This window comes from Hyaena hyaena, unplaced genomic scaffold (assembly GCF_003009895.1).
Source record: "Hyaena hyaena isolate Hyena2069 unplaced genomic scaffold, ASM300989v1 scaffold_269, whole genome shotgun sequence".
Classification (NCBI taxonomy): Eukaryota; Metazoa; Chordata; class Mammalia; order Carnivora; family Hyaenidae; genus Hyaena; species Hyaena hyaena.
Window position 1 is genome coordinate 1,793,650 of NW_024080896.1, and position 26,653 is coordinate 1,820,302.

Consider the following 26,653-nt stretch of genomic DNA (forward strand, 5'->3'; position numbering starts at 1 on the left):
TCAGCTTTTTAGGGCAGTAAATCATGCAATGTCCCTTGTGGCCCACTGAGTAAAAATCCCTACATGTACAGTAGGGAACACAAACAAAGGAAGGGCTCAGTTCAGAGAGCGTCTGTGTGTTTGTGTTATACATACACACACACAAATTGCATTTACAAGGCAACAGATATTTGATGTGCACATATGACTTATTTTAAGAAACATAATATTCCAAAATCTAGACTAAACAAATCAAAATAGATTCAGACAAATTAAAAGGCAACTAATCACATTACAATATGTTCTTCACTGTGTAAGAGAATTCAAAGTTATCTTCATTGGTGAGCATTTCAATTTTAACAAATGAGTAACTAAGAGAAGCTGGGAACAGGGGACCTTTGTCCCTTTCTTTTGTTTTTTAGTTTGTTTTCATAAAGCTATTGCCAATTAAAGCTGTATCAGAAATTGTCTTTGACTTCAGCCTATAGGATCCTTTGCATCTGAACTTTAAAGTAAATTATGAAACTCTTAGGCAAAAACACTGGAGAAAATCTTAATGACATTGGATTTGGCAGTGATTCTTTTGGATATGACCCCATAAGCAGAAGCAACCAAGAAAAAGTAGATAAATTAGACCTTATTAAAAGTAAGAATTTTTATGAATTATAGGATACTCTCAAGAAAGCAAAAAGCCTACTTTTTGAAAAAGTGGAAACTTTTTTCATTTATCCAATAAAGGATTAATATCCAGAGTATAGGAAGAGCTGAAACTGAACAACAACAAAAAGCTCAATTCTAAAATGGGCGACAGAGTTGTTTATTTTTTAAATTTTTTAAAAAATTTTTAATGTTTTATTTATTTCTGAGAGAGAGACAGCATGAGCAGGGGAGGGTCAGAGAGAGAGGGTCTGAAACAGGCTCCAGGCTCTGAGCTAGCTGTCAGCACAGAGCCCGACGCGGGGCTCAAACCCACAAACCATGAGATCATGACCTGAGCTGCAGTCGGACACTTAACCGACTGAGCCACCCAGGTGCCTCCAGAGTTGTTTAAACATGTCTCCAAAGACGATACAGCTGGCCAATAAGCACATGAAATAATGTTCAACATAACTTATTATTAGGGAAATGTAAATCAAAGACATAATGGGTACCACATCAAATGTACCAGAGTGGTCTATAATTTTAAAAACAAACAAAACTGAAAAATAATAAATGTTGGCAAGTAGGTTAAAAATGTAGAGCCCTGTGCATTGTTGGTGGGAATGTAACAAACTATAGAAATGATTCCTGAAAGGATAGTCTTGCTGATGGTAATGTAAAATAATGTAGCCACTGTGTAAAAATTTGGTAGTTCCTCAAAAATTAAACATAGAATTATGATAAGACCCAACAGTTCCACTCTTAGGCATATATTCAAAAGAACTGAAAGCAGGAACTTGAACAGATATCTATCTGTACACCAGTGTTCATGGCACCATTATTCACAGTAGCCAAAAGGTGGGAACACTTCAAGTTCCCATCAACGAAACATGTAGTGGATACACAAAACAAGGTATATAAGTACAATAGAAAATATAGTTCAGCTATAAAAAGGAATAAAATTTTTATATATGCAAGAATATGGATGGACATTGAAAACATTATGCTTAGTGAAATAAGCCAGACACAGAAGGGCAAATATTGTATGATTCTATTTATATGAAGTACCTAGAAGAGGCAAACTCAATAGAGACAGAAAGCAGAAGAGAGGTTATCAGGGGCTAGAGGGAATGGGATTATTGTTTAATGGGTCTATAGTTTACATTAAGGATAATGAAAGGCTTTGGGTATAGATCATGGTGATGGGTACACAGCATGTGAATATATTTAGTGGCACTGAATGGTTACCAAATACAAATGATTAAAATGATAACAATTATGTATGTTTCACTACAATAAAATAATTAAGCAAGAAAAAAACCCAAACATGATACCAAGTATACCTCCCTCAAATGACTAAAATTGAGAACACTTATGTCAGTGTGTGTTGGAGAAGATGAGGAACCACTGGATCTCTCACCTGCTGTCTGTGAGAATGTGAAGCAGTATGACCACTTTGGTAAACAGCATAGCGATTATTATAAAGTTAACTATACACTTACCATCTGAACCACCAACTCCATTCTTGAGTATTTACTCACTACAAATGAAAACATAGGTAGTCACAAATATTTTTATTCAAATATTTCTTTAAAAATTTTTTTTTAATGTTTGTTTATTTTTGAGAGAGAGACAGAATGTGAGCAGGGGAGGGGCAGAGAGAGAGGGAGACACAGAATCCTAAGCAGGCTGTCAGCACAGACTCTGACATGGGGCTTGTACCCATTAATGGTGAGATCATAACCTTAGCTGAAGCCAGATACTTAACTGACTGAGCCACCCAAGCACCCCTGTATACAAATATCTCTATACAAATATTCATACAAACATTAATTTTCTAATAGTTCTAAATAAGAAATGATCCAAAGGTCCACCTTAACTGGATAGATAAACAAATAAGTATTGCCTGTTACCACAATTTAAAAAATGAAAAGACAAGTCATAAACTTCGAGAAAATAATTTCAAATTAAACATATTATAAAGGGCTCTTATCGGAATATATAAAGAACTCAGTAATAAGACAGATAACCCAGTTTAAAAAAATAGGCAAAAGACTGGAATACATGTCATCAAAAAACATATACAAGTGACTAATAAGCATGTGAATACTTGTATACAGATATTCATATTATTATTCATAATAAATAAAAAGTGGAAGCAACCCAGATACCCATCAACTCATGAATGGATAAACAAAATATGTTATGTCTACACGGTATAATACTATTCCTCAGTAAGAAAGGAACAGTCTACTGATTCATGTTGCAACATGTGTGAACCTCAAAAACATTATGCTTAGTGAAAGAAGCCAGTCAAAAAACACCATATATTAAATTATTCCATTTTTATAAAATGTCCAGAATAGGCAAATCTATAGAGACAGAGTAGATTAGTTGTTGCCTAGGGCTAAAGATAGGAACAGGGATTTACTGCAGATGAGCATGAAAGATCTTGAAGTGATGGAAATGTACTAAAAGTGGATCATTAGTGGTAATGGTTGTCCAAGTCAGTGATTTATTAAAAACCTTTGAATTGTACCTTTCAGATAGGTACATTTTGTGGTATATAAATTATACCTAAAAATGTAATAAGAAGAATCCCAAGAGGGACATAGAAAGCATTTACAATCATTTATTTACATGTCAGGTGGAGACTTTGATTTTACCTTGAGATGAATGTTGAATAATAGAATTAGAAATTTACTAAGAGGGGCACCTAGGTGGCTCCGTCAGCTAAGCATCTGACTTCGGCTCAGATCATGATCTCATACGTGGGTTTGAGCCCCATGTTAGACTCTTTGCTGACAACTCTAAGCCTGGAGCCTGCTTTAGATTCTATGTCTTCCTCTCTCTCTTCCCCTCCCCTGCTTGTGATCTCTCTCTCTCTCTCAAACATAAAATAAACATTTAAAAAATAATTTAAAAATTTAATTAAAAAAAAAGAAATTTAGTAAGAGACTTAAAACATCAGTAGGAGGCAATGTGTATGTACACTCTACATCATCCTCCCAAAATATGTCAAGTTGACATTTTTTTTAAAACTTAACTGAGAATAAACAAAATAAAAACACTGTTAACAAGCAGAAAACATCAACCACAGAATTGGAAGATATTTGCAACCTGTAAAACAGATAAAGGATTAGTACACGAAGTATAGCAATCCTCCTGCAAATCAATTATAAAGAGGAAAGCACTCTAGTATAGAACTAGACAAGAGGGGCACCTGGGTGGCTCAGTCGGTAAGCATCTGACTTTGGCTCAGGTCATGATGTCATAGTTTGTGAGTTCAAGCCCCTCATCTGGTTTCCTGACAGTTCAGAGCTTGGAGCCTGCTTTGGATTCTGTGTGTCTCTCTCTCTGTCCCTCCCCCCCCCCCCACTCTCCATTTCTCTCTCTCAAAAATAAATACACATAAATTTTTTTAAAGAAATGGACAAGAAATATAAGGAAGTTATTACCAAAAGAGGAAAACTGAACAAATAACAAACATTTTAAAAATTCAAGAGTAATGTCAGCAAGATAGTAGAATAGGAAGTCCCAGTCCTTGTTTCCCTATAGAAATAGTGACTCAACAATAGTTTATGCTCCAAAGAGCCTTTATTTTGGAACTCCAGAAACCAGTTAAGAAGTTATAATACTCCAGACAAGCTCAAAGTCAAAAAAGGCCATATTGAGGGGTACCTGAGTGACTCAGTAAGTTAAGTGTCTGACTTTGGTTCAGGTCATGATTTCACAGTTCGTGGTTTCGAGCCCCGTATTGGGCTCTGTGCTGACAGCTCAGATTCTGGAGCCTGCTTTGGATTCTGTGTCTCCCTGTCTCTCTCTGCCCCACCCCTGCCTGTGCTCTGTCTCTTTCTGTCTCTCAAAAATGAATAAACATTTTTTTTAATGGGTAGAAAGCCATTTTATACCAACCATAGTAGCCCTTCCCCTAAGCCAGCTTAGCTTGGTAGAATTGGGAGGAAAATTCTAGCTTGCAGCTTGTCCCTTGACAGAGAAAGAAAAGAATGGAATATGTTCAATGTTCTTGCTTTTGGTGGCTGCCTGAGGGACTGGTATCTCACTTGCCTGACTCTGACCACTGGTGGGGAACCAACATACCTTCAGTACTTGGAGAGCATGGAACCTTAGCGAGCCCTCAGGTGCTTTCTGCAGCACCAGAGAACTGGCAGTGCTACAGGTGCAGGTTGGCATAGGGAGAAAACACCCAACTCACACCTTCTGTCTACGTGGGTTGGGGGATGAGAAAAAAGAGTCGAATGTGTATCTAATGTTACAGCTTCTGAAGGGACTACCCAAGGATTGGTTTTTGTCTCCCCTGACTGAAGCAGTAACAGAACCAGCACACTTAGAAGGTCAGAGGGGCTACAGAGAACAAAAACTTAGTGGCTTTTAACACCAGATAACCTGCAGTACCACAGACAAACACCAGAGGGAGGAAGAGATTGCAAACTCCTCAAAAACTGGCAAGCTCTCTGGGAAATTATGTAAACAAGCCCAGAGAAGACACATCCCCAGAAAAGATTCAAAGGACCCCAGATTCCCTCACCAGGTTGATTAATGAAAATTCTCCTGTACAAAGCCAGTCCGTAAACTCTGGAAGAAGTGGCTTTCTTCAGTTGCACAAAACACAACAAAAAATAAGGCACACAAAGAAACAGGAAAACATGGCCCAAAGGAACAAAATTAATTTGCACAAACCTCCCTGAAAGAAATGGAAAGCTATGAACAAACCACCTGACAGTTAAAAATAATCATTGTAAAGGAGCTCAATCACTGCAATAGAATACAGATAAACAACTAAAATGAAATCAGAAAAATGCATAAACAAAATTAGATTACCAACAAATACAAATTATAAAACACAACCAAACAGATATTCTGCAGCTGAAAAAAAAATAACTGAATTGAAAAATTGACTAGAGAGATTCAACAGTAGACTTAATTAAGCAGTTAACTTGAAGACATGTACCTTGAAATTATCAAATCAAGGAATAAAAAGAAAAAAGAATGAAGAAATGTTAATTAAGCCATAGAGCTTATGGAACATCATTAAGTGGACCAACTGTATGCATTGTGGGAGTCACAGAAGAAGTGTGAGAGGAAAAGGCAGAGAGCTATCAAATCTAAGAAGGAATTAGACCTCCAAATTCAAGAAGCTCAAAGAACACTCAAAAAAATAAACCCAAAAAGACCCACAGCAAGTTATGTTGTAATTAAACTGTCAAGAGAGAGAATGTTGACAGTAGCAAGAAAAAGCAGAATAGACCAGGAATGTAACACACACAAGGAAGCTCAACATTGTCAGTGGATTAGTTAGCAGAAACATTAAGTCCAGAATGGAGTGAGATGACATGAACAAAAACCTACTAAAACAAAGACCTGCCAGCCAAGATTATTATATGATGCAAAGTGTTCTTCAAAAATAAAGGAGAGGGATGCTTGGGTGTCTCAGTCAGCTAAAGTGTCCAGCTCTTGATTTCGGCTCATGTCAAGATCTCACAGTTCATGAAATGGAGCCCTACATGGGGCTTTGCGCTGATAGTGCAGAGCCTGCTTGGGATTCTGTCTCTCCCTCTTACTCTGCCCTTCCCACGCTCACATGTGCACACTCTCTCAAAATAAATAAACTTTAGGGGCGCCTGGGTGGCTTAGTCAGTTAAGCGTCCGACTTTCGCTTAGGTCATGATCTCGCGGTTCGTGGGTTCGAGCCCCACGTCGCGCTCTGTGCTGACTGTCAGCTCAGAGCCTGGAGCCTGTTTCAGTCTGTGACTCCCTGTCTCTCTGACCCTCCCCTGCTCACGCTGTCTCTCTCTCTCTCTCTCCTAGAAATAAATAAAACATTAAAAAAATTTTAAATAAATAAATAAACTTTAAAAAAGAAAACTTAAAAAGAAAAGAAATAAAGGAGAAATTATGACTTTCCCAGATAAACAAAAGCTGAAGGAGTTTATTACCACTAGACCAGCCTTACAATAATTGTGAAAGGGAGTTTTTCAAGTTGAAACAAAAGGACTCTAGACAGTAACAAAAGAGCATCCTGAAATGTAAAACTCTGGTAAAGGTAGGGGCATCTGGGTGGCTCAGTCTGTTAAGTGTCCAACTCTTGATTTCGGTGTAGGTCACGATCTCATGGTTCATAAGTTTGAGCCCTGTGTCAGACTCCACACTATGAGTGCAGAGCCTGCTTGGGATTCTCTCTCTCTCCCTCTCTCTTCCCCTCCACTGCTCATGCTCTCTCTCTCTCAAAATAAATAAATAAAAAGAAAAGCCTCTGGTAAAGGTAAACATATACACAAATACAAAATCCTATAATACTCTAATGGTGGCACATAAATTTTAAATCTGGTATAAAACTTAAAGAACTAAAACATAAGGACTATAACCATAAAACTCTGTTAATGGGTACAAGACAAAGAGATCTAACTTATGACATAAAAACATAAAGTATGGGGAGGAGAGAGAAAGCAGTAAAGTTTTTGTATGCAACTGAAGTTATTATCAGTTTAAAATAGATTGTTATAACTATAAGATGTTTTATGTAATCTCCATGGTAGCAACAAAGAAAATACATATAGAAATTGCACAAAGGAAAATGAGAAGGGAATCAAAGCATATCACTAGCCCCCCCCCCCATCAGTAAAATGCAAAAGAAGGCAGCAAGAGAGAAGGAACAAAATAGAAAATAATGAAATGGCAAAAGTGAGTCCTTCTCTATCAGCAATTACTTTAAATGTAAATGGATTAACTCTCCAATGGAAAGATGTAGAATGGCTGAAAGGATTTAAAAAATGAGGTCCAACTATAAGGTGCTTCTTTAAGAGACTCTTTTTAGATGAAAGGAAGGTGAAAGGATGGAAAAAGAAAGCCTGTGTAAATGTTAACCTCAAAAGAACAGAGGTAGCTATACTTCTATTAGACAGAATATATGTTAAGTCAAAAACTGTCATAAGAGACAAAGACTTTGTATAATGGTAAACAGATCATTTCACCAGGAAGATATAATAGTTATAAATGTCTGTGCACCTAACAGTAGAACGTCAAAATATATGAAGCAAACATTCATAAGATTGAAGGGAGAAATGGAAAGTAACACAATAATCATAGGAGATTTTAATATCCCACTCTTGATAATGTATAGATCAACCAGACCAAAGATCAATAAGAAAACAGAGGATTTAAAAAACATAGAACTGACCTTACAGATACATACAGAACATTCTAGACAATAACAACAAAATATATTCTTCTCAAGCACACAGAATATTCTCCAAGCTAGATCACATGTAGACCACAGAACAAGTCCTAACAAATGTAAGGTTGAAATTATACTGAGTATCTTTTCTAAGCACAAAGATGTGATATTAGAAACCATTTAATAAGAAAAGTGGCAGGGCACCTGGGTGGCTCAGTCGGTAGAGTGTCCAACTTTGGCACAGGTCATGACCTCACAGTTCATGGGTTTGAGCCCCTCATCAGGCTCTGTGCTAAAGGCTAAGAGCCTGGAACCAGCTTCAAATTATGTGTCTTCCTCCCTCTTTGCCCCTCCCAGCTCTCGCTCTATCTCCCTCTGTCTCTGTCACTCAAAAGTGAATAAGTATTTAGAAAAATTTGAAAAAACTAAGAGGAAGAGTGGAAATTCACAAATATGTGCAAATTATATAGCACACTTTTGAACAACCAATGAGCCAAAGAAGAAGTCACAAAGGCAATTAGAAAATGTGCTCAAGACAGGGGCGCTTTGGTGGCTCAGTTGGTTAAATGCCCGACTTCGACTCAGGTCATGATCCCACGGTTCGTGGGTTCAAGCCCCGTGTCGGGCTCTGTGCTGACAGGTAGCTCAGAGCCTGGAGCCTGTTTCAGATTCTGTGTCTCCCTCTCTCTCTCTGACCCTCCCCTGCTCGCTCACTCTCTCTCTCTCAGAAATAAATAAAACATTAAAAAAAAGAAAGAAAATGTGTTCTATACAAATGAAAACACAGTATACCAAAATGTATAAGATGAAGGAAGAGAAAAGCAGTGCTAAGAGGAAAGTATATAGCAGTAAACATCTTGTTTAAAAAAAGATTTTGGAGCACCTGGGTGGCTCAGTCAGTTATGTGCCAACTTTGGCTCAGGTCCTGATCTCATGGTTGGTGAATTCAAGCCCCGCATCAGGATCTGTGCTGACAGCTCAGAGGCCTGGAGCCTGCTTTGGATTCTGTGCTTCTCTCTCTCTCCGCCTCTCCCCTTCCTCGCTTGCTCACTCTCTCTCTCAAAAATAAATAAACTTAAGATCTTAGAGCATCTGGGTGGCTCAGTTAGTTAAGCACCTGACTTTGGCTCAGGTCATGATCTCAGCGTTTGTGAATTTAAGCCCTGTATCGGGAGGCTTCGGTTACTCTATCTCCCTCTCTCTCTCTCCCTCTCTCTCTGTCCCTCCCCTACTTATGTGTGCTCTCTCTCTCTATATCTCAAAAATAAACATTTAAAAAAATAAAAGAAGATCTCAAATCAACAACCTAACTTTATACTTCCAAGGAATTAGAAAAAGAAAAATAAACCCACAGAAAGCAAAAACAATGAAATAATAAAGATTACAGGAGAAATAAAGAGAGAATAGAAAAAAAAGAAAGAATTTGATTTTTTAAAAGATCAAGAAAATTGTCAAACCCTTAACTAGACTAAGAAAATCAACAAGAAGACTCAAATAACAAATACCAGAAATGAAAGAGAAGGCCTTAAAACTGATTGCAGAAAAATAAAAAGAATAAGAGACTATTATGAACAATTATATTGCAACAAGTAGGATAACCTAGAAGAAATGGATAAATTTTTTATAAACATACAGGCTACCAAGAGTGAATCATAAATTTAAAAATCTGAACAGATCTACAGCAGGAAGGAAATTGAATCAGTAATCAAACTTCCCAACAAGGAAAAGCCCAGAACCAGATGGTTTCACTAGAGAATTCTACCAAATATTTAAAGAATTAACACCAGTCTTTCTGAAACTCTTTAAAGAAATTGAAGAGGAGGGAACACTTCAAAACTCATTTTATGAGGCCAGCATCCCCCTGATACCAAAATCAGATAAATATACTACAAGGAAAAAAACCTGTAAGCCAATATTCCTAATGAATATTGATGTGTAAAAATCCTCCACAATATACAAGCCAACCAAACTCAACAGTACATTCAAAAGATTATGCAACATGGTCAGGTGGGATTTATTCCTAGCATGCAAAGATGGTTCAACATTCAAAAACCAATTGGTATAATATACCATATTAACAGAATGATGGACAAAAACCACATGATAATTTCAATTAAAGCAGAAAAAAACTATTTGATAAAACTCAACATCCTTTGATGATAAGAACATTCAGTAGAGTAGGAATATAAGGAACATACTTCAACAAAATAAAGACAATATGTGAAAAGCCCACAACTAACATCATACTCCATGTTGAAAGACTGAATTTTTTTCCTTCTAAAATCAGGAACAAAGCAAGGATACCTCTCTCACCACTTCTCTTTAACACAGTACTGGAAGTATTAGAGCAATTAGGTAAGACAAAGAAACAAAAGGCATCCAAATTTTAAAGGACAGCTTATTCTGCTTGTAAATGACATGATGTTATATGCAGAAGACCCTAAAGATTCCACAGAACAACTGTTAAAACTAATAATTCAGTAAAGTAACAGGATACAAAATAAATACTCAGATATCAATTGTGTTTTATACACTAACAGTGAGCAGTTCTACAAAGATATTTTTTATAAAGCCCATTTCCAATAGTATCAAAAACAATAAAATGTTGAGGAATAAACTTAATCAAGGAAGTGAAAGACTTATATACTGGAAGCTAAAAAACATTGCTGAAAGAAATTAAACATGACACAAATACATAAAAAGCATTCAGTGTTGAAGGACTAGAAGACTTAATATTGTTAAAATGTCCAAACAGCCCATAGAAGCAGTGCAGTTTTATTAAAATCCAAATGGTATTTTTCTTTTGCAAAAATAGATTTTTTTAAAAAGTCTTAAAATTCATATAGAATCTCAGAAGACCCCAAATAGTCAACAACTTTGAGAAGAAAAACAAAACTGGTGGCCTCACCCTTCCTGATTTCAAAACATATTGCAAAAGGTAGTCATTAAGCCACTTTGGTACTTGTATAAAGCCAGACACAAAGACCCACCGAATAGAAGAGCAAGGAAGTGGCAAAAAGATACCCATAATGTCATTACTTACATAAAGTTTTAAAGCACTCAAAACAGTACACACATATGAAATAAAAGTGTTAAAACTAGACAGAAAGGGGGTCCCTGGGTGGCTCAGTTGGTTGAGTGTCTGACTCTTGATTTAAGCTCAGGTCATGATCTCATGGTTCCTGAGATCAAGCCCCACGTTAGGCTCTGAACCTGCTCAGTTCAGAGTCTCCTGGAGATTCTCATTTTCTCTCTCTCTAACTAAACATTTTTATTTCTTAAAAACATCAACTAGAAATATAAGTAAAATGTTAGCATTGTAAAATCATGGCAATGAGTGCACAGTTGATGTTACAATAATTCCCTGTGTTCTTCTATACATCATAATTTTCATTTTTAAAAAATGAAAATATAGTGTTAGCTAGCAAAATACTGAAAATTAAAAGATCATATTCATAATAAAGGAATAATTTCCTGCCACAAGGTCGTTCCAAAATGGCAGTTGTAGTTCATGAAAAAACAATCATTTTTAATCACCTTAGAGTGCTTGCTTAATATTTATCCCTCTCTGCACTCTGCAGTATTTTTCCCCTCTATTTATGTCTTTCTGCACTGTACCCATTATTTGACTAGACTGACCTTTCATATTCTCTCTTCAGAATGTGTACTTTTCATTTTCTCACCCTCGGGACAGAAGAGAACAGCAGTTCAGAAAGGCATCTAAACTCCACTGACCACAATTAGGAAAGCCTGCTGGAAACTATTAGCTAATACTGTCTTTACATCTCAGAAATTTCCATTTGTGCCAGATTGGGTCATTTTGTGGGGCAGGTTCATTCCCAAGTTTATGATGGTTTCTTCAGTTAGGATGGGGGGGGTTACATTTTTTCTTTTTTTTTCTTTTTTTCTTACAAATAGTTTATTGCCAAGTTGGTTTCCATATAACACCCAGTGCTCATCCCCACAAGTGCCCTCCTCCATGCCCATCCCCCCACCCCCCCACACCCATCAGTCCTCAGTTTGTTCTCAGCATTCAAGAGTCTCTCATGGTTTGCCTCTCTCCCTTTCCCCCACCATTTCCCGCTTTCTTCTCCCCCATGGTCCTCTGTTAAGTTCCTCCTAATCCTCCTATACGTGCAAACATATGATATTTGTCCTTCTCTGCCTGACTTATTTCACTAAGCATAACACCCTCCAGGTCCATCCATGTTGCTACACATGGCCAGATTTCATTGTTTCTCATTGCCATGTAGTCCCATGGTATAGATAAACCACATCTTCTTGATCCATTCGTCCATTGATGGACACTTAGGCTCTTTCCATGTTTTGGCTATTGTTGAGAGTGCTGCTATGAACATTGGGGTACATGTGCTTCTATGCATCAGCATTTCTGTATCCCTTGGGTAAATTCCTAGCAGTGTGTTTTTAAAAAAAATAATATGCACCTATTCCCTGGTGCAGAGCTGTTTTCCAAAGGATGGCAGTAGCACCATGAATAAAATGGTGATTGATTTGGTTAGCAGTTTAAAAACATTTTTAGTCAAAGCAAATCATTGATGTAATTAGTAAAACTCTTAACTGAATTTACCAAGAATATGAGATGCATATGCTAGTAGAATGTCCTCTGGACACTGACACATATGATACATTCCTAATTTGCCCTTTTGAATGATGTTTACTATGGAGTCTTAATTTTTAGAATTCAACAAGAAATTTTTTGCAGGTATTTTTTTTCAATGTGTTGAGTTTTTATAGAAATACAATCTCTTCAATTGAGTTCATTTATACTTATCAGAAGATTGAATTTAAAAAGCAGTTTGATGCTCAACATTCTTTTTGAGTCTCTTTATGAGCTCTTAAAGTTCTACTTTTAAGACCTCAAACCAGGAAGTTCTGTTCTCCATCCATAAAAGAACCTGGATCCCTTAAAGCTTATGTGAGACTCAGAACTCCACATCTATGGCTCTCTAGTGAATTATAAATCCAACCAAGTGTGTTCTCTTGTCTCGAATAGAAACTGATTTCATGAAATCAGGTAGTGAAATGGCATCATGATAACACTTAAAAGAGCTGCCAAACATGCTGGAGCCATTATATTTGTTGCTGTCATAAGTTATAATAATAACAAAAATATGCATCATAACAGTAAAAATTTACTATATATACCTGAAGTTATCTATATAATTCTAAGATTTAAAAATCAAAAAAAGTTGAATAAGAATATAGCATAGTGGGCAAACTGCTTTCTGGTACACTTGAATGCAGATATTCTCATTATTTATGAAACTTGAATTTTATCATTACTTTCCTTCCACCAGGAAGACCTGAAATGTTCAAGTCGCCAAGGACCTCTCAAACTTAAACACCATATAAACAATGCGATTCTGTTTTTCTCTGTGTTTTTAATAGAGGGCATCTGTACATTTTTTTTTCACTCTTTGCTACTTGAATGTTTAAAGTTCATTTCAAAAGACTCAAAGGACTTGTAGAAAATATAGAAACTAATCTCACAACTTTGATGCATAAAATGTAAAAGGAACAAAAAATAGGAAAATCTGTTTGGTTTCCTTTTGCATTCTTTTTAGAGGCCTGATAAATGGTCTTGTCATAGCATTTTAAATAGAATTTCACTTGCCACCAACTAAAATCAACAATTCAGTGACAGAATGTTTAAATTCTCTCCTGTTCTTTGCTATAAACCGTCTAGAAGGAATGACAATCTGGACTTTCTGAGCATCATCAGTTTATCTTGTAGTTCTACGGTTTGCTGCAGATGGTTTGGAAACTTCAACATAGCCACATGAGAATGATGTTTCTAGCATTATATGATTACTGGTGAGCCCTCTGCAGTTGAATTCTTGTGCAAAAATCATTTGGAAGTGCTACTCTGGCAATTAATCAAGACATAATGCTTAGAGTAATCCAGTCTGGAAAGTGTTGCATAACTCTAGTTGAAGTTGGATTCTTCACACTCTGGCAAGCTCAAGACCAAAAGAGAGAGCCATAAAGGCTGTGAGCACTTTGAAGCTCTTCAGTACATTATCAGTTGACCTGCCTGCATTTGGGTAGGTCAACTGAAGAGCTACTGAAATTTATATTAGACTTTAGGTTCTTTTTAAGTAGGCTTCACACTCAGCATGGATCGTAATGCGGGGCTTGAACTCATGACCCTGACATCAAAACCTGAACTGAGATCCAGAGTCGGATGCTTAACCAACTAAGCCACCAAGGCATCCCAAGGGATTTTAGAATTTTTTACGAAATTCTCTTGGACCTTTTCAGCCTGATTGGGAGACACAGTCTGTGGCCCATAAACTTCAGTGCTTGATAAATGCCCTTCTTGCCAGGGTTGTCTTTTCCACAAACCTAGTAGCCACTGATAGTCTCTGAGCCTTCTCTTCTAAGGTCATGAGAGGATGGTAGGAAATTTAAGATGTAAGAGAAAAGTTGCACTTAACAGGTCTTCCAGAGAGGATTGCTAAAGGGCAAGATCACTACCCCCTTGCTTCACTTCAGAGTTCTAAATTTATTGAGTACATGTTAACTATTTTTCCATTTCTCAAATATCCATCAGGCCCTTATTACTCTATGCAAAATATACATGAAAAACATTCCACATTACATACATACACACAACAATCTCCCCTTCTCTTATCCCACCCAGTACGTTCATAAATTCCAAAGCTTTAAGGTATTTACAACTCAAGATAAATATGTCTTTTCATTAAACTTAGGTGATGGACTCAAAAACAGATTAATTATTTATAAATCTAAAACCACCTTGGTCGTGGGTTAGAGAAAGATGGTAGAGCATAGTGGAAGGTACCTGTTGTTGAAGAGACCTCAGTCATTTAAGGAAAATGGTAAAGAACAAGAATTGTAGAAGAGATGATTATTTGAGGAGAAAAGACAAACTGTTCATATATAAGAAATCATTAGTGCAGTTTGACAAAAATTTTATCTCTTAGAATTTTATTGTTGATTATCAAGAAAATATAACTAAACTAAAAATTTATAAGAATTAACTAACAAAAAATAAATCTTAAATATAGTTCTATCATGTCTCTTAAAGTATTCAGATTGTTACTAGAGATTGATAATCATCTAGTTTTGGGGACTGCTACTGAAGAAGTAGTGTGGAGCAGTATTTCTCAAATTACAGTATGCATAAGAATCCCCTGATGTTAAGATGTTAAGGAACAGGTTTATAGGCCCCATTCACAGGGGTGCTGATGCTGCTGATTCTGAGGACCATATTTTGAGTAGCTCTTATGTAGAGAACTTGGCCAGATCCTGAACAATTAAAGTGGAAGAGCATAAGATGAAAATGTAATAGACAAAATCAAGTGATGAACTAAACTCATGCATGGCCTGGCATTCACTTTATCCTCCCAACACTTAGAAATGATGGAGAAATTTTAACAAATATATAATACTAATAAACAAAGAAGCATTTGATGACCCACACATTATAAGAAAGGCTCCAATTGCAGGTTGTGGGATATTTTTGAAGGAAAATATCACAGCCCAGAAAGCTTGCAAGCGAGGACTACTGCAAAAGATAAAGGTAACAGTGGAGTGGATTCATGGAGCAGAGGTACCTGGTAGCCAACAAGACAGACTGTTGCACTACAACAATTCACAGAAGCCAGCTAAGGGCTAGGCCCTCATGCACTCCTTATCTGTTGCCTTCAAATAAGAGACAACCAAACTGTCCTGTTTCCAGCAGGAAGGAGGGAGGAAGACATGGAGGAGGAGTGAGCATCAAATGACTCTTAATTCCCAGCTGTTCTGGGGATGCTGCAATGCCCAGAATGCATATTGGCATCCCCAACTGGGAATACATCCTGACCTTCCCCACAAGTCCCAGAGGGGGCTATGGTAAAAAGCATTCATGGAGAAGCTAGTGGGGAATCTCAAATTCCAGAGAGAGCAAACAAAAATCCCTAGATATTCACAGAAAACCAACACCATAAGAAAAGATGAACTAAATGCCACAAAACAGAAGATGCATTACCTAAGACAAGCAAGTGGTTTTAAAAAAGAGGGATGATAATTAATGTCCTAAGAATAATAAGAGAAACTGTCAAATCCTTGAAATAAAAATAAACTGGTTATGTTTTTAAAAGAGGGGATTCATAGAGAAAAAAAATGAGTAAGAGACTGAATAGAAAATACAGCTGAATAGCAAGTAATGTCTTCAAAGATTGAGCCAAATAGTTCTCCTAGGATAAAGTACAAAAGGACAGAGTAGTAGAGAGTAAGAAGGTAGGGGTTGGTTTTTGTTTTTGTGTTTGTTTTTCCTTTTTAATACAAGAGATGAGAAGGGGATGTCAGGGAAGATGATGGAGTAGGAAGTGCCAGGAATCCATCCTTTATGTAGACAAAAATTTTACTGACAGACTCTGTCTGATGTAACTGTTCTGGAACTCTGAAGTCTGTTTGAAGGCTTACAGCTTTCGGGGGAAGGCTTGGCCAGTAAATTGTTGTTCATCTCAGCTATTACCATGATAGAGACTACCTATTACCAATTCCCTAGACCAATGGCAGAGAGCTGTACCTGCATTTCTAGGCAGGCTTCTAGTAGCTGGGGTGGACAGTGCTTGAGTTTTGGTCTAGTATCAAAAGGTAATATGCACATAGGAAGCAGCCATTAAAATACTCCTGCCTTATGGAGCAGTTCAGTCAGCTACGTATCTGATTCTTGATTTCAGCTCAGGTCATGATCTCATGGTTTGTGAGTTTGAGCCACATTGGGCTCCAGGCTGAGAGTGTGGAGCCTGCTTGGAATTCATTCTCTCTCTCTCTCAATAAATAAACTTAAGAAAATTTTAAATTCTTGTAAATTAATCATGAGAGATTGGTCATGAAAAACTTAATAAAATGATTGGAAGATAAATTTGAACAGTTCTTTTAAAATCTAGAGTAAAAAAAATCAAGAGATGAAAAATAAGAAAGAAAATACAGCAAAGTTTCCAGGAAGTTCAATATCCAGAAACATTGGAGTTCTCATAGAAAACAGATTAAAAAATGGATAGGAAATTATCAAAGAAGAAACCCAGTAGAACTTTCCTGATTTAAGATCCACTGAGTGCCCAGCGCAATGAATAAAAATAAATCCATACCAAAACATATCAGTGTAAAATTTCAAAGATTTCCCAAAGCCTCCAGGGAGTAAAAACAGGACTTATATAAAGGATGAAGATTCATAATAGCATGGGACTTCTCAGAAACAACATTGGAGGAAGCTAGAAGACTATAGAACCACACTTTCACAATTTTGTTGGAAAATTACAAGATTTCCATACTCAGCTAAAGTGTTAATCAAGTGTAAGAATAAAATAAAGGTATTTCCAGACATGCAAGGTCTCAAGTACTTTCTCTCTCATGTACCTTTTCCCACATAAGAATGAACCAAGAAAAAGATAATTAGGAGAGAAGTGAAGAAAATCCTCAGGACAGAGACCAAGATGATAACTGTACAGAGGGAATAAAAAGCAATCTGCTTGGATTGGAACAGGTCAGAGGGTTCTAGGGAAGATTTCTTTAAGATGGAAATGGTAACATGTCTAATGTGTTTGAATGTATCACAAGGAGATTTAGGACTTGGGTGGGAGTTTGGGGGAAAGTAAACTGGTAGTCTTTTGGAATGCAGTTAATATGCAAATACTCAGACAGGGTCACCAATAGACATATGCATAGATACCACTGCAGCAGTATTTATAGTAATAAACTATAGCAGTAATAATAACAGTAATCCTCAGCAGTAATAGTGAGAAATAACCTAAATGCCTATACATAGAGGCTTTGTTAAATTATAGAACACAGGTTTTTTAAAAAAAAATTTAATGTTTATTTTTGAGAGAGAGAGAGAAAGAGACAGAGCGCAAGTGGGGGAGAGGCAGAGGGAGAGGGAGACACAGAATCCAAATGAACCAGGCTCCAGACTCTGAGCTGTTAACACAGAGCCCATTGCAAGGCTTGAACTCACAAACCATGAGACCATGACCTGAGTTGAAGTCGGATGTTTAACCTGAGCCACCCAGGTGCCCCTAAAACACACAGTTTTTAGTATGAGGTAGCAAGAAAAAAAAATGAGGGACAGCTTTATGTTCTCTGCTGTGGATCCATTTGTGTTTCAAAAAGCACAAGCTAAATTTCTAGATTTATAATTATATATGAATATAGCTAGGGAAAGCTCTAATGGCATACATCTCAGACTTTCATTTTATTGATCTCTAGTCCTTCATTAATTCATGTAACATCTATTTCTTGAGCAAATAGTATGTGTAGGGAATCATTTCCTGCATGCTAGGAATGGAGCAGAGATCAAAATAGAAAAAAGTACCTGGCCTTATAAAGCTGATACCCTAACAGGAAGAAACAGAAGATGAACAATAAACAAATAAATACATTATAGGTCAGGTGATGAAAAGTATTCTGAAGAAAAGTAAAACAGGGTAAGAGACATAGGAGATAACACAGTGGGGTGAGAGGGCATTTTCTTTATTAAGCTCTGCTGTCCACTGGGGCTTCCTGCAGTTACGAAGTTCTGGAAATTTGCAGTGTTCAGTCTGTAAGCCACTAGCCTCATATACCCACTGAACATTTGTTATGTGGCTGGTGCAACTAAGAAAAGGAATTTGGAATTTTGTTTCATTTAAATTAAATTGCCACATGTGACTGATCGCTACTATATTGGTTAGTACATTTAAATGGGATGGTTAGGGATGCCATCACATAAAGCAACATTTGAGCTAAGATGTATGTGAAATGAAGGAGCTAGCTAGCCATGAGTTCCAGGCAGAATGAACAACAGGATCTCACCTGTAGTAGTTAGAGGGCTGTATGGCTGGAGTAGGATGAGCAAGGGAAAGAGTAGGAGATGCAGCCAGAGAAACAGAAGGGGCCCGGTCATGGAAGGCCTTGGCGACCAGTATAAGACTTTGCTTGTTCTCTGAGGTGGGAAGCCATTGCAAAGCTTTGAGCAGACAAGTGAAGTGATCTGAATTTTTAAAGGGTAGCTGGAACTGTTCTGATGATAAACAGTAGGGGTGAGGACAGAAGCAGGGAGAAGGTTAGAAGGCTCCTACGATAATCCAGGCTGGAGGGGATGGTGAATTTGGGGGTAGTGATGCACACGTAGAGAATTTGTCAGATCAATTGACAGTTTTTACTGCTGGATTAGGTAAGGGACATGAGAAAGGGGGTAAGCAAGGTTGGCCTTCAAAGGCTTTGGCCTGAGCAAATGAGATTGGCAGGACTGGGGAAAAGACTATTTGTGGAAGGAGTTCAAGAGTTCTGTTTTGGGCTTGGTAAATTGGAGGTGCCTGTAGATAGTTATGCCAAAGTCTTGACAATAAGCAGTGTTAAAATGGGACTTTAGTCCTTTAGGATTTCTTCCTAGAGAATGGAGTAAGAGAAGAGTTCATAGATGGTGTTAGGGTAGCCTCCTTTATATGAGGGACAAAGCAAGCAACTTGTCAGTTTTCAGCATGAAGATTTTCTAAGATTTGGATGATTATTTCTTATTCATTCCATAGAATGGCTCCTGAAAAGATAAGGTTCCTGTCTCGAGTTTGTGTACCACTCGTAACTCTGCCTGATGCTGAACCACTGGTCGAGGCTCTGCTCACCTACCATGGCTATGAACCTCAAGAAGTGCTCTGGCCTGAATTCTTTGATGCTGTGAATGAGGCCTTTTTGCTGTAAGTGATGCCATTTACTCTCTCATCCGGCATTGTTTTTCCTTTTCTTCGAATACTTCAGCATATTGGAAATGCAGTTTTCAAACTTTGGTCCCAGCACCACTTTATGCTCTTAAAGATTATTGAGGATCCTAGTGAGCTCTTTAAAAAAAAAATGTGGGTTATATTTATCAATATTTTATCATATTTGAAAATAAAACATGTTTTAAAAATATTTATTCATTTTCAAATAATAAATTGATTACATGTTCATCTAAATAGCATATTTTTATGAAAAAGAGATCTTTTTCAAGAAAACATATATACCAGAAGCAGCATTATTTTACATTTTTGCAAATCTCTTTATTGTCTGATGGAAGGCAGCTAGGCTCTCATATATGTGTCTATGTGCAGCCTAGTACAGCCTGGTATGTTGTTTCTGTTGAAGTGTAGAAGATTCAGCCTGATAGAGATATATTGGAAAAGACAGAAATATTGCAGTAGCTATCTCAAATAATTGTGGATTTTCAGAATTTGAAAATGGTAGTGTTTTAAGGTTAGTTGTTAAGCAGAATCTGAAATTATAACAACAAGCTTTTCACACTGTTACAATAAAACCCATTGGATGTCTATGGTATACTTTTAATAACTCTTTTGCCTAAGCAAGATTTTGTAGCCTTATGCATGGCTAATTTGGAAAATACTGGTTTATTAAGTTATGTAGACCTTTTCAACCTTGACATATTTCATTTCATAGCATCAAAACTTACATCCATTCTTCTCAGCACCAAGCCCATCAGAAATGTCTTCAGGTTTGGGGAGCTGTTAAGCTCCCATTGGAAGGGATGAATTTTCCAGGATTCAAATTCTGCTTAAAAACTCAAATTTATCATTGGCTACAAAATACTGTCATTTGTTTTTCCTTGAAATATAAGGGTCATTTCGCTAATTTTTGAGAAAGTATGTGCCAAATACTCAATTCTGAGTAACCACTGTTTGCCCTTCTTCTAAGTAAATTTCCTTGACAAAAAGGTGGCTAGTTGGTCTTGCAGATCTCACACTTGCAAGTGCTTTTCCTCCAGAAACCGTCCCAATTTGTCATGCAGCAGAAGGGCATTGTGCATGCTTTCCTTTTCACCACACACAGTGTTGTTTTTTTTTTTTATATAAGAAGTATTTGCTAGCGTAAAACTTAGTAAAATTAATATTTTATACTGCTTCATCACATTTTGGGGTGAAACTGGCAGTGTTACTACGTATGCAGTGGTGAAGAACAAAGTGACTATGCTTGATTTATTCTGGAAACAGTGATTTTGCTCACTAGTGTTGCTGCACCACGAGTGCGAACATCAACACAGCTGTCCCAGGAAAACCAATGAGCTTCAGAAGAGTTATTCACCACTTTAATATTTCTTTACCACATGTGCATACTGCCCGGTTCTCTTAACAGAACTCCTGTTGATGCCTGTTGGTGTTGATACTGGATGAATACTAGCAACACAGCTAGTTCAGCCATCTCGAGAGATTCAGTTTTAAGGCAGCAGTATAATTCTCTTGATGAAATATAAATGTATTACATCTATGCTTGAATTATTTAATTCCTTTTTGTTTAGACTCTGAATGATTGGTCTCAAATTGATGCCACAGTTAGCTAGCACTACAATAGTATTTGAAAACATGCTATTGAATATGGCACAATAAGTTAAATTATTAATGTCTACGAAGCCAGGGGAAAAATAGCTTTCCTCATATTTGCTTTCATTTATAGTTTAGCCCAGTTCCTTCGGAGTAGTAGTCTTCCTGTCATGAGTCAAGAGAAATATCTGATGTATTAGTTTCATCTTTTCACAAACAGCTATAGATAAGAAAGCAAACCTTTTAATTCTTCTTTGTAAAGTCAATGATCCATTCTTAATGTAAGAAAATATAAGTGAATTTTATTTTTGAATTAGATATCAGATTATAAGAAAATCTAAAAAAGTTGCATATTTCTGAAGCATAATCTAAGTATATTTATATCTAAAATAATTTAGATAAAATTTAGAAGAGTTTTCAAGTATTATTGCAAAATTAGACAGTAAAGTGTACTTGCTTCCTGTTACACTTCCATGTAGGCACAAGAGGAAATATCAGTATGTTTGTTTATTTATTTACTTACTTATTTGCTTACATCCCCTCCTCCCCACTTTATTGAAATATAATTGACATATAACATTGTGTAAGTTTAAGACATACAAGTTAATTTGATATGCTTTTTATGTTGTAAAATGATTACCACTGTAGCTGAGCTAACATGTTCATCATGTCACATAATCACCATTTCTTTTTGGTGGCAAGAACGTTTAAGATCTCTCTTAGCAACTTTCAATATTTTTTCAACTAAAATTGTATGGTGATTGTAATCACCATAATGTACATTCAATCCCCAGAATTTATTCATCTTCTAACTGGAAGTTTATACTCTTTGACCAACACCTCCCCATTTCACCGTACCCTAGTTCCTGGTAACCATCTTTCTAGTTTATGTTTCTGTAAGTTCAGCTCTTTTAGATTCTGCATAAAGTGATATATAGTATTTGTGTTTCTCTGTCTTATTTCATTTAACATAATGCCCTCAGGTCCATCCATGTTACAAAATGCAGGATTTCTATCTTTCTCATGGCTGAATAATATACCACTATATAAATATACCACATCTTCTTTATTCATTCATCTACTGATAGACACTTAGGTTGTTTCCATATCTTGACTGCTGCAGTGCACATGGGAGTACGGATATCTTTTTGACATCCTACCTTCATTTTCTTTGGATATATTCCCACTAATGGGATTGCTGGATCATAGAGTCATTTTAATTTTAATTTTAATTTTTTGAGGAATTCTGTACTGTTTTTCTGTAGTGACTGCACCAGCATACATTCCCACCAACTGTGCACAAGGCCTCCCTTTTCTTCACATCCTAATCAACACATTGTTATTTGTCATCTTTCTGATTCTAGCCATTTGGATAGGTGTGAGGTGATGTCTCATTGTGGTTTGATTTGTATTTCCCTGATAATTAGTGATGTCGAGCGTCTTATCATGTATCTGTTGGCCATCTATATGTCGTTTTTGGAAAAAAATGTTTATTCAGGTCATCTGCCTATTGTTTAGTCAGACTATTTGTGAAGTTTTTTTGTTGTTTTTCACGTTGAGGTATAGAAATTCTCTATATATTTTGTATATTAGCTTCTTAATCAGATATATCATTTACAAGTATCTTCTATTCAGCAGGTTGTATTTTCATTTTGCTGTGCAAAAGCTTTTTATTTTGATATAGTCTCAATAGCTTATTTTTGCTTATGTTTCTCTTGCCCAAGGGAACATATCCATAAGGCTGATGTCCAAGAGATGACTACCTATGTTTTCTTTAGGAGTTTTGTGGTTTTGGATCTCACAGTTAGATCTTTAATCCATTTTGAGTTTATTTTTGTGTACGGTTTAAGAAAGTGGTCCAGTTTCATTCTTTTGCATATAGCTGATGAGTTTTTCAGCACCATTTATTGAAGGGACTGTCTTTCCTTATTGTATATTCTTGTTTCCTTTGTCATATTAATGGACCATATAAGCATAGTTTTATTTCTGGTCTCTCTCTTCTGTTCCATTGATCTGTGTGTCTGTTTTTATGCCAGTACCATAGTGCTTTGATTACTACAGAGCTTTCTAGTATATCTTGAAATCTGGGATTGTGATACCTCTAGCTTTGGTGTTCTTTCTCATGATTGCTTTGGCTATTGAGGTTCTTTTGTGGTTCCATAGAAATTTTAGTATTATTTTTCATGTTCTTTCCAAACTTTGTTTGTTGAAGAGACTGTCCTTTCTCCATTTTATATTTTTGGCTCCTTTGTCATAAAATGTATATATGTATAGATGTATTTTTCAGTTCTCTGTTCTATTACATTAATCTATATGCCTGTTTTTATGCTAATGCTGTACTGTTTTAATTACTGTAGCTTTGTAAAATTGTAAAATAGTTTGAAATCAGGGAGCGTGATGTCTCCAGCTTTGCTCTTTTTCAAGATTGGATTGGCTATTTGGGGACTTTAGGAGTTCCATATAAATTTTAGGATTGTTTGTTCTGTTTCTATAAACTGCCATTGGAATTTTGATAGTTGATTGCATTGAATTTGTAGATTGCTTTGGGTATATGGATATTTTAACAGTATTAATTCTTGTTAGGTTTTTGTAGATATTCTTTTCTTTTCTTTTGTAGATATTCATTTTTTAAAAATGTCCTCCATTCCTAGTTTACTGGGTTTTTGTATTGGATGAGTTTGGATTTTAGCAAATAACTTTTTCTGTATCTGTTGATATGATCACATGATTTGTCATTTTTAGCCTGTTTTTTGTTGTTGTTTTTTTTACATTTATTTACTTTTGAGAGACAGAGTGAGATAGAGTGCAAGTGAGGGAGAGGCAGAGAGAGGAGGAAACACAGAATTGGAATCAGGCTCCAGGTTCTGAGCTGTCAGCACAGAACCCAAGACGGGGCTTGAACCCACAAACCGTGAGATCATGACCTGAGCCGAAGTTGGACACTTAACCAACTGAGACACCCAGGCGCCCCATGTCATTTTAAGCCTGTTGATGTGCTTGATTTTATTAATTCATTCTCAAAAGTTAAACCAGCCATGCATACCTATGACAAATTCCACTTGGTTGTGATGCGTTCTTTTTTACACTATTCGATTCAGTTTGCTAATATTTAGTTGAGGATTTTTGTTTCTATGTTAAGGATATATATTGGTCTCTAAGCTTATCAAATTTATCCCCATAGAGTTGTTCATGGAGTTCCTTTATTATCCTCTTAATGCCCGTAGAATCTGTAATGATGTCTTTCTCTTTCATGTCTGACATTAGTAATTTATGTTCTCTCTCACTTATTTTTCAAGTCAGCCTGGATGGAGACTTAAATTGATTGTATTGATCTATTCCAAGAACGAGCTTTTCTTTTCATTGATTATCTCTGTTGATTTCCTGTTTTCCATTTCACTGATTTCTGTTTTAATTCTTATTATTTCTTTCCTTCTGTTTACTTTGGATTTAATTTGTTGTTCTTTATCTATATACCTCCCTGAGATAGAAACTTAGATTATTGATCTTAGATATTGCTTATTTTCTGAGTATGCATTTAGTGCTATAAATTTTCCTTTAACCACTACTTTTGTTGCATCCCACAAATTTTGATGAATTGTGTTTTCATTTTCATTTAGCCCAAAATATTTTTAAATTTCTCTTGAGCTTTCTTACTTGAACTATGTTTTACTTAGAAGTGCGTTATTGAATCTCTACATAATTTGGGATTTTCAAGTTATGTTTTTATTACTGATTTCTAGTTTATAATTCCTTTGTGGTCTCAGAGCAGACACTGTATGATTTCTATTCATTTAAATTTGTGGAAGGGTGTTTTATAGCCCAGAATGTGGTATATATTGGTGAATGTTCCATATGAACTTAAAGATTTGTGTTCTGCTGTGGTTGGATGAAGTAGACTACAAATGGCAATATATATAGTTGATTGATGGTTTTGTTGAGTTCAGCTACGTCTTTACAGATTTTCTGTCAACTGGGTCAGTCCATTTCTGATAGAGGGATGTTGACGTCTTCAGCTATGATAATAGCTGAATTCTGTTTGCAATTCTCTTTGCAATTCTGTTATTTTTTCCTCATATAATTTTACACTCCATTATTAGGGATATCCAAGTTAAAGATTATTATATCTTCTTGGAGAATTTATGCCTTTATCAATATGTAATGAACTTCTATATTCCTGATAACTTTGCTTGCTTTGAAGCCAGCTCTAAAATTAATATAGCTACTCCTACTTTCTTTTGATTAGTGTTAGGATTGTATATTTTTCTCCATCAATTGGTTTTAACATGTATGTTTCTTTATATTTAAAGCTGGTTTCTTGAGACAAGGTATATATAGTTAGGTCTTGTTTTTTGATCCACTCTGTCAAGTCTGTATCTTTTAATTGGTACAGTTAGACCACTGAGGTTCAACATGATTATTGACATAGCTGAATTAATATCTGTTATATTCCTTACTACTTTATATTTGTTGCTCTTCTTATTTGTTCCTTTTTTTGTCTTCCACTCTTTTAATGCCTTTTATGTTTGCAATATACATTTATAGGTAATCCAAATCCCCTTTCACATAACACTGCACCACTTCATAGATAGTGTGAGTACCTTTAAAAAATAAAATAATCCTAATTCCTCCTTTCTGTATCTTGTATCATTGTCATATATTTCACTATGCATAAGCATACGTAAGTGCACACACACATACGCACATAAACATACATAATTCAGTACATTGTTCCTATTTATTATTATGTAAACAATTTGTTTTCTATTATATCAGTTAAGAAAAGGAAAAGTAGGGGCGCCTGGGTAGCACAGTCAGTTAAGTGCCTGACTCTTGATTTCAGCTCAGGTCATGATCACGTGGTTGTGAGATCAAGCCCTGCATCATGCTCTGCACTGAGTGTGGAGCATGCTTGGGATTCTCTTTCTCCCTCTTTCTTTGTCCCTACCCTGCTCGTGATCTCTATAGATAGATAGACAGACTGATAAATAAAATAAAATAATAAACATAAAAAATAGGAAAATAAGTTTTTATTTTGCCTTCATTATTTTTTCTTTGATGCTCTTTATGTAGATCTGAATATCTGATCTATATTATTTTTCTTCTCTCTCTCTCGTTTTTTTTTTTTTTTAACTTATTTTGGGAGAGATGGAGAGAGAGAGAGAGAGAGACAGAGAGAGAGAATCCCAAGCAGGCTTCATGCTGTCAGTACAAAGCCTGATGTGGGGTTTGAACTCATGAACTGCAAAATCATGACCTGAGCCTAAATCAAGAGTTGGTCACTCAACTGACTGAGCCACCCAGGCGCCCCTCTCCTTCATTTTCGAAGAATAATTTCACAGAGTACAGAATTTTAGATTTTGTATTTTTTTTCTCACAACACTTTAAATATTTCAGTCCACTCTTTTCTTGGTTGCATGGTTTCTGAGAAGTTGGATGTAATTCTGTCTCTTTCTCTAAAGTTTAAGATGTATTTTCCCTCTGGCTTCTTTCAGGATTCTTTCTTTATCTTTGATTTTTT

General features: G+C 36.2%; 1 protein-coding gene across 1 annotated transcript in view; it reads left to right on the forward strand.

Moving 5' to 3' along the window:
- The window catches only part of FANCC (FA complementation group C), a 162,825-nt gene that overhangs the window by 81,408 nt on the left and 54,764 nt on the right, over positions 1-26,653 (forward strand). Inside the window, exon 6 of the mRNA XM_039245701.1 lies at positions 19,357-19,521. Within this exon, the coding sequence (XP_039101632.1) occupies positions 19,357-19,521 (165 nt within the window). The remainder of the gene's footprint in view (positions 1-19,356; positions 19,522-26,653) is intronic.